The sequence below is a fragment of the Diceros bicornis genome, chromosome 20 (genome assembly GCF_020826845.1).
Source record: "Diceros bicornis minor isolate mBicDic1 chromosome 20, mDicBic1.mat.cur, whole genome shotgun sequence".
Lineage (NCBI taxonomy): Eukaryota > Metazoa > Chordata > Mammalia > Perissodactyla > Rhinocerotidae > Diceros > Diceros bicornis.
The window spans coordinates 62386826-62399081 of record NC_080759.1 but is presented as its reverse complement, the minus strand read 5'-3'; the positions used below and the strand labels follow the sequence as shown (position 1 = coordinate 62399081).

Below are 12256 nucleotides of genomic sequence, written 5' to 3'. Positions count from 1 at the left end.
CAAAGCACAAAGTGTGGGAGGGAGTAAATTGAATTATACTACTATAAGAGTCTTGCATTGTTTTTAAATAATAAAATATTACTTGAAGATAGACTGTGATAAGTTAAAGATGCATATTGTAATCTTGAGAGCAACCTCAAGAAATAACACAAAGAACTATAACTAAAAATTCATGGGGGAGATAAATGAAATCCAAAAAATAGGAGAGGGAATAAAAGGAAGAACAAAGGAACAAAAAAGAATAAAAAGGGGCAAATAGAAATTACATGCCAAAGTGATAGATTTAGTCCAACTGTATCAATAATTATATTAAATGTGGTTAAATGAACTAAGCATTCCAAGTAAAAGGCACAGATTATCAGACTGGAAAAAAAGGCAAGAACTACTAGATACTGGTTATAAGAAATGTTCTTTAAATATAAAGACATACAAAGTGTGAAAGTAAAAGAATGGAAAAGATACACCACTAAGCACAAGAAAGTTACATGATGGTCTCAATATCAGACAAGTTAGATTTCACACAGTGGGTATCACCGGAGACAAATAGGGACGAGACATTTCATAATGATGAAAGGCTCGATTTGTCAGCAAGGTATGTAATAACAAAGCTTGAAAATACAGAGAGCCAAATGACGACACTAAATGGAGGTTTTCATGCTCCTCTCTCACCAACTGACAGAACAATTAGTCAAAAAAGGCCAGTAAGGATATAAAGGGTCTGAACAACACTATTAACAAACTGACCTATTTGACATTTGTGGAACATACATCCAACAAATGCAGAATACCCATTCTTTTCCAGTGCACATGAAACACTTTTCAAGATAGACTACATGCTGTAGGCCATCAAAAAATAAAGTTTCAATAAATTTCAAAGGACAGAAATCATACAGAGTATTTTTTTCCAACCACAGGATATTAAATCAGAATTAAATAACAAAAAAAGATAACTAGAAATTCCTAAAACATTTGGAAATGAAGTAACATATTTGTAAATAACCCATGGGTTAAAAAAAAATCACAAGGAAAATTATTGGAACTGAATCATAATGAGAACACAGCATGTAGAAATTTTTACATATAGCTAAAGCAATGCTTAGAGTATAATATATAGTTTTGGGGGGAGAAGTCTAATATTAACTATCTAAATTTCCACCTCAAGAAGCTAGGAAGAGAAGAGGTAATTAAATCCAATTTAATTGAAACCTAAACTGATTAAACATGAGTGCAAGATAGAGGGCAGCTTTTTCTGTGAAAACGAAGTTGAATCTTCTGCAAAGACTCACTAAACGTCACACAAAAAAAGTACCGTCATTTTAGGTATGAGCAATATAACTGAAAAGACTGGGATATTTTAGGGGGAAAAAATCCAGAAGAATCCTTATATTCATATTCCTTTCCTAATGTCTTAAATTCTTGTTCCACATCACAAGTACTGGAAGACAAAGCAGTCTGGGTGTGGTCAACCCAAGGAAGACAGGCAAGCTCTCCAAGTCAGCAGAAAAAGCTGGGCCTCCTGCGCCCATTAGAGTCCCATCAAGAGACAGAAACCAGACAGAAATGTAGTCAGGGGAGCTTAACGTAGAGAGCTATTATCTAGGAACATGGGATTAACTACAGAGGGACAAGCGGCTACGGAGAATCCCTGGGGCTGAGGGAGAGTCCCCAGGGAACAAACCTCAAGGGGGTCCCCTCCCCCATCCCCTCCAGGGTAGTGGTGTGTGAATGTGCATTTACATATTTAAAACAAAAATAAAACATTTGGAGTATGTATGACCATTGATTTTTTAGTGATGCCCTGCTTTACCAAGCCAACTACCAGTCCTGAACAGTCGGAGCTGGAGGAAGCTTAAAATGGTATTGTCAGCACTAAAAATCACTGGGGAGATGGCGGGTTTTCAGAATGTGACGAGCAGTCACTCTACACTCTGCAGGTCACTCAGGAAAATGTCTGTGTGGACTTTCTCCCCACCCAGGACCAGATTAAATCCAGGTGAGTTAGAGTTAAACACAAACAGAGAGAGAGGTAGGGAGTGAGTGGGAACCTGGTTTCCAACAGGAAAGGACTGACTTCTCACTCAAGCCAAGAGTGACATCACGAAGAGATGGAAACAGAGATTGATGGCAGAAACATCTAGAAAATTTGTGCTTCAGAAGCATCAGAAGCAAAATTAAAAGCCAAATGAAAGCTATTTCTTACATTGTGTTTGCAGAGAACTCATAGAAATAAGTAAAACACTAAGAGTCCAATAAAAAAGTTGGCAAAGCCCTGAAGAGAGAATTTGCAGAAGAGACGCTACAGTTCATGGAAGCCCTGGGAAGTCCAACCTCCTGGTGATCAGAGAAACACAAAGTAAATGACAAGACACAGTTTTTGCTTTGTAATGAACAGAAAAATGTAGAGATTAATATTTAGAGCAGAGAGAATTCAGTGAGATAGACAACCTGATACTCCTGTCATGATCATGGAAGTTGGAATGACCTCACGGGAAAGCAGTTGTTGTAACATATATGGAGACTCTTTAAATTGTCGTGCACAGTTTGAACCAGAAATTTTAGCCCACAGCAAATGATCTAAAGTGCAGGTCCAGATTTATTCCTAATAATATGTGTTGCAATATTACTTACAATAGAAAAAAATGGAAATAAATATTAGGGGGATGGTTAAATTAATAATGTGTGAATATGATGGACGTTATACAGAGATTAAAATTGTTTTTAAAGAAATTTCAAAAAAATACATGAGGAAATGATTATGATATAATATTAAGCCAAAAAGAGGGTGTATATTTGTTTCATATCAGTTTTCTTACCGTCCATTTTTTAAGACGAGGATGTGCAGTGACGTCAGCGTGCTTGTGCTGCTAGGCCCATGAGTATGGATGTGGAGTGTCCTGCTTTTCTACTTTCTTAACTTTAGAAATATCCCGTAATTAGTAAAATCAGAAAAGAAACCTTTGAAAGTCAGAGATAAAAGGAAAACTAATGTCCTAGTCTATGCAGCTTTACCTTACTTAGGTCCCTGATGTAGAATGCTCAGCCCCGACTGGAACACACAGACACTGACGAGGTCATGGGTGCATGGAGTTGCATGAGGCGGCCAGACTCCATGCACAGAGCTAGGACCGAGGGCACATTGAAGACCATCTAGTGGCCTGACCACTGCATAGTCGCCACTCGAGAAGCCAGTCAGCCAGTAAATATGTTCAGGTGCCTCTGGTGTCTGGTGTAGGCTGCTGAGTGGACAACCTGAGGTCAGCCACAGGACCAGGTGGACAGAGAGGACAGGCTTCCATGGACACACACAGAGGGAAACCTTCTGTCTGTGCACAGTCAGGCCCCAGGAAGGTTGCCCATCCCCTTGCCCAGGACAACTTGAGAGTGGACGTTCTCCATTGAACAATGGGATGCGGAGTTGTCAAGGGCCCAGGGAGGCTCAGCCACAGTTTTCACGTTTAATCCACAACCAAGTTCCCCTCTGGCTTTTCCAAAGGACCAGACGAGTTCTGTTTTGTTTTCAGTTTTCCAAGTGGGAGAATGATGCTGAGCTTTTTGAAATATTGTAATAACTGGTGTGATGCATCTATTATGATTGAACACCTGCTAATGATCTTGAGAAATTCAGGTTCCCGGACCGCTTTGTGAAAGCTCATTATAAAGAAGGATGCTGTACTTGTTTTAGCAGCTGAACTGCAGCCTTTAAACAGTGAGGCCCACTCACCTCCTTTCGAATAAAAAGCTTTGGTTCTGACACTTCCTCCTTGAAACACTGTAAACAGCCCGAGCACACCATTCAGAGAAGATATTGAGATGAAAGAAAGAATTACTCTTTGCAACCTGGAGTTTTCTCAGAACTGGAACTATTCAGAACATGACTAGAAGATTTATAGCATCTGTCTAATTTGGCAGCAGTCCCAGGGGAGCCAAAAGATTTACAATCAAAGCTGTGGTGATTTTACCCAAGGAGAATCTCAGAATTGTGGATTGCGTCAGGGCTAGGAAGAATGATGTTCTTCTCTCTATTTGTTTGCTTTTCAAACCCTTGATGTGCATTCTACTTTGGAATAATCTTGCCATAATTCAGTTGTTCATGGTATGTGCGTTATTATGAAATCAAAGCCAAAGCCCCCAAAAGTACGACCTGAAGAAGCTTCTCATCATTTCAACTGATACAGAAAAAACATTTTGACAAAATTCAACACCTTTTTATGGTAAAACCACTTAAACTAAGAACAGAAGGAAACTACTTCAACAAAATAAAGGCCATATATGAAAAACCTACAGCTAACTTCATACGCAGTGGTGACAGACTGAAAGGGTTTCCTCTAAGATCAGGAACAAGACAAGGATGCCCACTTTCTCCACTGCTATGCAACTCTGTCCTGGAAATTCTAGCCAAAACTATCTCTGTTCACAGATGGCGTGATGCTGTTATGTAGGAAACCATAATTATTTGATAAAAAATTGTTGGAACTAACAAACAACTTCAGCAAAGTTGCAGGATACAAAAATCAACATACACGAATCAGTGTGTTTCTATACACAAACAATGAACACTAGGAAAAGTAAGCTAAAAAAATTTCCATTTACAATAACATCCAAAAGAATAAAATATCTAGGAATAAATTTAAACAAGGAGGTGAAACATTTCTGAAAATTACAAAACATTGCTGAAATAAATAAAAGAAGACCTTAAAAATAGAAAGACATCCTGTGTTCACGGATTAGAAGATTTAATGTTGTTAAGCTATCAGTACTACCCAAAGCTATCTATAGATTCAATGCAATCTCAATCAAACAATATTTTTTGCAGAAACAGAAAAATCTATCATAAAATTCATATGGAATCTCAAAGGAACCCAAATAGCCAAAATAATCTTGAGGAAGAACAAAGTTAGAAGACTCACATTTCCTGATTTCGAAACTCATTACAAAGCCACAGTAATCAAAACAGTGTGGCACTGACATAAAGACAAACATATAGACCAATGAAATAGAATAGAGAGCCCAGAAATAAACCCTCACATACGTGGTCAAATGATCTTTGACAAGGATGCCAAGAGCATTCAATGGGGAAAAACAGGCTTTTCAACAAATGGGAAAACTGGATATCCACATGCAAAAGAATGAGGTTGGACCCTTACCTAACCATATACAAAAATTAAATCAAGATGGATCAAGGATCTAAAAGCAAGAGCTAAAACTATAAAACTCTTAGAATAAAACATAGGGAAAAAGCTTCAAGATGTTGTATTTGGCAATGGTTTCTTAGATATAATACCAAAAGCATAGGCAGCAAAAGTAAAAATAGATAAATTGGACCGCATCAAAATTTAAAACTTTGTCTGTAAAAGGGCACTATTAACAGAGCAAAAAAGCAACCCTCAGAATGGGAGAAAATATTTTCAAGTCACATATCTGATAAGGGATTAATATCCAAAATATGTGAATAACTCTAAAAATTCCACAAGAACAACAAAAAACAACCCCATTCAGAAATGGGCAAAGGTCTTGAATAGACATTTCTCCAAAGAAGACATACAAATGGCCAATAAGCACATGAAAAGATGCTCAGCATCACTAATCTTTAGGGAAACGCAAATCAAAACCACAATTAGATATCACTTTCCATTGATCAAGATGGCTATTACCAAAAAAACAGAAAACAAGAAACATTGTCGAGGATGTGGAGAAATTGAAATCCTTGTGCATTAAGGTAGGAATGTAAAATGGTGCAGCCACTGTGCAAGACAGTCTGGTCATTCCTCAAAAAAGCAAACATAGAATTATCATGTGATCCAGCAATTCCTCTTCTGGGGAGATACGTAAAAGAATTGAAAGCAGGGACTGGAACAGGTATTTGTACACCCATGTTCATAGCAGCACTGTCCACAATAGCCAGAAGATAGAAACAACCCAAATATCCATCAATAGATGAATGGATAAACAAAATGTGGCATATATATTCAATGGAATGTTATTCAGCCTTAAAAAAAACAAATTCTGACACATACTACAACATGGATGAACCTTGAGAACATTATGCTACGTAAATAAGCTGGTCACAAAAGGACAAATCCTGTGTGACTCTACTTATATGAGGCACTTCGCGTAGTCAAAGTCATAGAGACAGAAAGTAGATGGTGGGTGTCAGGAGCTGGGGGAGGGGAAATGGAGAGTTATTGTTTAATGGGTGGAGTTCCAATTTGGGAGGATGGAAAAGTCCTGGAGATGGATGGTGGTGACGGCTGCACAACAACATGAACCTACTTAATGCCGCTGAACTGTACTCCTAAATGAGGTTAAGACGGTAGATTTTATATTATGCATGTTTTTCCACAATAAAAGCAGCAGCAGCAGCTGCTGCTTCACGTTGTTTCCGACTGCCCTCCTGCTCTGGGCTTGTGCCTTGGGTCTACGGCAGCTGCCAGGCTGGGAACCTCACCGTTGCTGACCCCGTGGGGCCGAGCGACGTGCTGGATGTTCAGGTCTAGTGTGGGGAGGTTGCTGACCCCTCAGCAAGGACGATGACCCACATCTGCAGCCACCCACATTAGCGGGCACCAGCTCCACCCCAACGATCCCCGTGGGGCCTCCCAAGGGCCCTGGAATAGCCATACCCTTCGATGTCCTCTAAGGCCTCAGATTCCACAGAAGAATCTGAAACCCAGGCAGGGCCCCAGGCCCAAAGATGTACATGGTATTTTAATTTGTCAGAGCAAAATTTGGGGGAAATAAGTATCCAGCAGTGAAGTGATCTGTGTGAAGGGTTTCTAATAGCACAGGAAGTGCAGGTGAAATAACGTTAGGTGAAAAGTCAAGATGCGCAGTCGTATTTGTGATGTGATCTCAACCATTAAAAACGCACAGAAAGGGCCGGCCCCATGGCTTAGCGGTTAAGTGCGCACGCTCCACTACTGGAGGCCCGGGTTCGGATCCTGGGCGCACACCGACGCACCGCTTCTCTGGCCATGCTGAGGCCGCATCCCACATACAGCAACTAGAAGGATGTGCAACTATGACATAACAACTATCTACTGGGGTTTTGGGGAAAAAAAGGAGGAGGATTGGCAATAGATGTTAGCTCAGAGCTGATCTTCCTCAGCAAAAAGAGGAGGATTAGCATGGATGTTAGCTCAGGGCTGATCTTCCTCACAAAAAAAAAAAAAACCGCACAGAAAAAATAGTGAAAAGAAGCACATATAAACGTCGACAATTCCAACCTCTGGGGGTTGGTGTTGGGATTATTTTATTCTTTTTTTTTTTTTGTGGATCCTCCAGTTTGAGCAGAGCACAAGTATTATTTGTAATTAAATGTGGCCACAGGTGTGACGGTGCCTGGAGGGTGCTCAGCAAATACTGGCCCCATCTGCACCAGAGGCTGCGCTGTGCGTCCCTCCTCACAGGCCCTCAGCTCCCTGAGATCTGGACAACCCTCCTCCGTTCTGCATCCCATGTGCGAGTGCTCAGGAAGGCAGCAGGAACATGGTTCATCAGACCTTCGCTCCTAAGAACACACCAGTATATTTAAGGTACAGTTTCCAAAGTAAACTCCAGATATATGAAACTATTAAATATTTTTTAAACCTCAACTTTTAGGAAAACTAACAGAAAATAAATGTGAAAGGCAACCTTTAGTAAGATGTCATATTCTAAGTTTTAAGGCAATAAAAGATATCACAAAAAAATCAAGAAATTCAATTTGTATAAAATTTAAACTTCTGTAGAGAGGAAAAGAGTATAACTAAGCTATAAAGCAAATAAACTGGGACGAATATGTGCAGCAAGTGGATCCATAACGTACAGAAACGTTTGCTAATGGTGAGTGCAAAAAGTATTGTCTGTTAAATTTAAAAACAAAAAAACCTCACAGCAACTAATAAGGCAAAAATAAGACCACAATTCATAAAAGGAGCAAAAATTCATATAGAAAATGTACAGAAAAGAAAACAAGCATCATGAAAAGGGTTGGCTTCACTATCACATAGATGTGAATATTCCACGCTACACATATTAATTTAGAAAAGGATTTAACGTAAAGTTCATGCTGCTGAATCACGGCAGAGCTGTTATACGATCCGTCGCTGCTGACGCTGCATCTCTTTTGATGGCAAATTGCTCATATTGTCAAGAATCATAAAATACGTTCATAACCTTAAATCCTGTAATCCTAATCCCAGAAATGTATCCTAAAACGAAAATTTAAAAGAAGAAGAAACTGTATCATGAAAATTTCCTTGCGTTTATTATTTACAATAGAAGAAGCAGCACTGTAGATTTCTGACAATAGAGGAACAGTTCAATGCAGTCGTGCATCACATAATGACGGGGATGCGTTCTGAGAAATGTGTCGTTAGGCAATTTCATCGTTGCGTGAGCATCATAGAGTGACCTTACACAACCTAGATGGTACAGCCTACTACACACCTAGGCTCTATGGTACTAACCTTATGGGACCCCTGTCGTCTGTGTGGTCCATTGTTGACCAAATGTCGTGATGCAGTGGTAACCGCAGCCATCAAGGTGGTAACTGTGAGAGAGTAACAGAAATGTTTGCTGAGGATGACAGCAAACAAAAATACCAAATTATATCTACATTATTGTTACAGTTTAGAAAAGTTACATGGATAAGGGAAAGAAAAGCCGAAAATCTCTTGATTTTCGATATATATCGAAATATCTCGAATATATCGAGATATATTAGAATGAGATTTCTTTCTTTCTTTTTCATTTTCTCTATTGTTGTAATATGTTTGTGCAATGAAGTCATTGATGGAGTAGGGAAAAACCAAGTTGCAAAGCAAAAAATACTGAAACTAAACTCGTAGTGTAGAATGTGGTCCCATGTTAGAACGTGTAGCTGCAGCTTCTGACATCTCAGGGGGTCCCACCCTTTGTTCCCCAAACTGCCTGACACTCTCATGCCCTGTGAAGATGCTGCCCACATTTGACTTGTGTCTCATCCATCCTGAAGTCTAAACCTTTTCTAGAGCAAGTTCTTTTCAAAGAAGTGCTTAAGAATTCACCCCATAGTCTACAGCCTGGTTGTAAACTTCATTGACTCCTTCAAATAAGTAGAAAGGATTCTGTTGCATTAGGTCGGAGCTTGCAGCCGATGTTGCTGGTGTCCTGTCCGCATCCCGGGTCCTGTCACTGCACCCCCACCCTGCGACTCCAGAGGCAGGGATCTTCTTGGGGGGCTGCCCATGGGTGCCTGGGAAAGCCAGAAATGAGGTGGCGCTTAGACCAAGGGCTGGCGGAGTCAAGAGTGTGAAAGCCCAGCCCCTTGCCCAGGTGGGGACAGCTCCTAGGAGTAACTCACCCCAGAGTCCCCGTGGGCTCTGGCCGCAGCTGCCTGTGGTGAGTCTGGGCCTGGGTCTCCTCCCTCCCTGTCCTGGGGCCCTCCTCCTACAGCCTCCACAAACAGCTGTAAAAGTGTGTTTTTAACTGACTTCACTGAACCAAAAAGAAACCCCTGTTTTCAGTCCTAGTGATTTGTTTGGTGTTCTGAGGTGCAGGGGGCCCAGTCGCTCACCCTCCACTGATGGATGGAGACCAGGGGCTCTGACAGGCTCATACCGATGGTTGATCTCCTTCCTCCTCTCTTGTCCCAGGCCAGGTACACCGGCCTCGTCTTCTTCCACGAAGGCTGGCCGCTGTGCGTCCACGAGAAGGTGGTGGTGCAGTTGGCATCCCTGCGCGGAGTCAGGCTCAGGCCTGGGGACTTCTACCTTCAGGTCACCTCGGTGAGAAAGCAGTCGGCCAGACTGGTCTTAAAATGCCTCTCCCGTCTCGGAGGAGGCTCAGAAGAAGTCGCTGTCCCTGAAGCCATGTACGGCCGCGTCTTCACAGCAGAGTTCCTGGAATGGCTGAATGGGGAGCGGAACAGCGTCCCCTTGCAAAACTGCTTGCTGACCACAGGCTCGGCCGTCTACCGCATCCCGTGGAGCAACCTCACAGATCCCGTCTTCGTACCCATGACCAGAACTGTCCTGCCCAGTGGCTCCAGCCATCCCGGGCCTGAGCAGCTGCCGCCCCGCAGCACCTTGGAGGTCCTGGCGCCAGCACCAGCCTTGGCCAGCCCTTGTCCCCAGGGGAGCACTCCTTCCAGCGCCACCTCGACCCTACTCCCCCACAGTGGGCCTCCTGGCAGTGACCAGCCCAGCCATCTTCCTCACCTGAGAGGATCTGAGTGGGAAAGCCCCAGGGCCAGATCCGGAAGCTCCGACAGAGGCCTTGTAGGGGTCGGCCCCTCAGACCAGAGCCCATGGGAGCCCCCTGGGAGCCCTGAAGAACCAGGAGGGTGGCTGGACGCCCTGGACAAGAAGGACAGCCCCCAGGCCATCACCTTCCACAGGGACACAGTCAGCCTGAGCTCCAGGAGGCGGCCGCCCAGGGACCAGGCCAGCGTGGAGGCCAGACGCTGGTTCAGGAAGTCCTACATGGAGGCCCTGCGGAACCCCATGCCCCTGGGCTCCAGCTCCGAGGAGTCCCTCCGGGATGAGGCCTGCAGCTCCCAGACCAAGGAGGCCAGGGCAGAGGCTGACCCAACCCAGAAAGAAACCCCCAGCCCCCGGGGAGACCCCCAGGGGATCCCGAGTGAAGAGAGCAGTCCAGGAGCTGCTGGGAGGACCCTTCCCAGGAGGTCTCAGTCCTGGGACAGGTCCCTCAGAAGCTCCCAAAGTGACAGCCAGTGGGCTTCCAACCACTCAGCAAGTGCCAGGCCCTGGGGTCTCTTAGGACGACAAGCTGCGGGGACCAGAAATGCAGGCCCCAGCGGCCCCTCATGTGCCACAGCAGAGAGTCCTGGCTGCAACAAAGAAGAAGGTGAGTGTTCCCTCCTCCTCCCCCACACCCTCCCCTCCCTCTTCCTTCTCCCTAGTCTCTCCCCTCCCCCAACACCCTCCCCTCTTCCCCATTTTCCCCTGCTTCTCTGCTCTCTGCTCTCCTTATACTTTCCCCTCCTCCCTCCCTCACTCTTCCCCTCCTCCCTGCCTCACTCTCCCCTCCTCCATACCCTCCCCTCCTCCTCTCCCTTCCCCACACCCTCCCCTCTCTCCTCACCCCTCTTTCTCTCCTCCCTTCTCCCACTCTACTGCCTTGTCACCTTTCATCTGGTCAGTTGATTCGGTAGAAGCCTGTCTTCATATCTATATCGACTGTTGAAAATAAGGCTCACATGTGTTCATTTCCTGTGTCTGCCACAACCAAGTACAACAACATAAATTTATTCTCTCACAGTGCTGGAGGCCAGAAGTCTGACATCAAGGTGCCCCAGGATCTAGAGGAGGGTCCTTCCTGCCTCTTCCAGCTGCTGGGGCTCCAGGCATCCTTGGGCTTGTGTCCACAGCCGTTGCTCTTCTCCCTATGTCTCTGTGCCTCAGACCTCCTCTCCTTTCTCTTATAAGGACACCTATTATTGGATTTAGGGCCCACCCTAAACTTCACTTATTCATGTCTGCAAAGACCCTTTCCAAATAAGGTCACATTCACAGGATCTGGGAGTGGACACATCCTTTTTGGAGTGTCAACTTTAAAATAATATAGCCAGTTATTTTACCAGCAAAATGAGTTTATTCGGGAATAGCAAAAGAATTGCACTTCAGGACATGCCAGCTATGGCGAACCACAGGCAAGTCCAGAGAACAGACGAGGGGAGCTTGCTTCTACAGAGAAAAAGGGGGAATTGGGAGGGGCTGTTCTAAATGAAAGCCCATTGGAGGAGAGTAAGAATTCAGGATGGTGATGGCTTCTCATTGACTGAGCTGTGGCATTTCCATTGGCTGGGCTTATTGCCAGGCAAGAAGAAAATCTTCCTTCCTCCTGCTAGAGCAGTAAAGCGGTAGGCAACTTTCTGTTGGAGGTGCAAAGTACCTCTCTTCCTGTTTGGGGTAATTGATGAGTGATAGGGTATGAGAGCTCTCTCTACAGCCCTTCCCAACTTCAACATCAGCTGAGGTTTCCTTTATTAATTTTCACAGAGGTAACCATTCACCCCACCACATTGCATTAATACTCCTTTCATATAGGTAAATCAGGTGTAATGTTCATTTTTAAATAGAACTAGGTCGGTGATTTTATGCTCCTTAGTTGCAGACACACATCTTGAAGGACCTCATTAAGTCACTGAACTATTCCCTGTGGCATTCCTAAGTACAGGGATTGTCTCTTTTCCATATAGCTCTAGAGGGAAATGTGATTATTTAAAGGAGTGTTTGCAGGGCATGAAGAAAGAGAAGGAAAGAATGACAACGTA

At 43.7% G+C, this 12256-nt stretch overlaps 1 protein-coding gene across 1 annotated transcript in view; it reads left to right on the top strand.

The window, feature by feature from the left end:
* PLEKHG4B (pleckstrin homology and RhoGEF domain containing G4B) overlaps positions 1–12256 on the top strand; it is an 80189-nt gene that overhangs the window by 26854 nt on the left and 41079 nt on the right. The window contains exon 3 of the mRNA XM_058563518.1: positions 9615–10827. Coding sequence (XP_058419501.1) covers positions 9615–10827 — 1213 coding nt within the window. The remainder of the gene's footprint in view (positions 1–9614; positions 10828–12256) is intronic.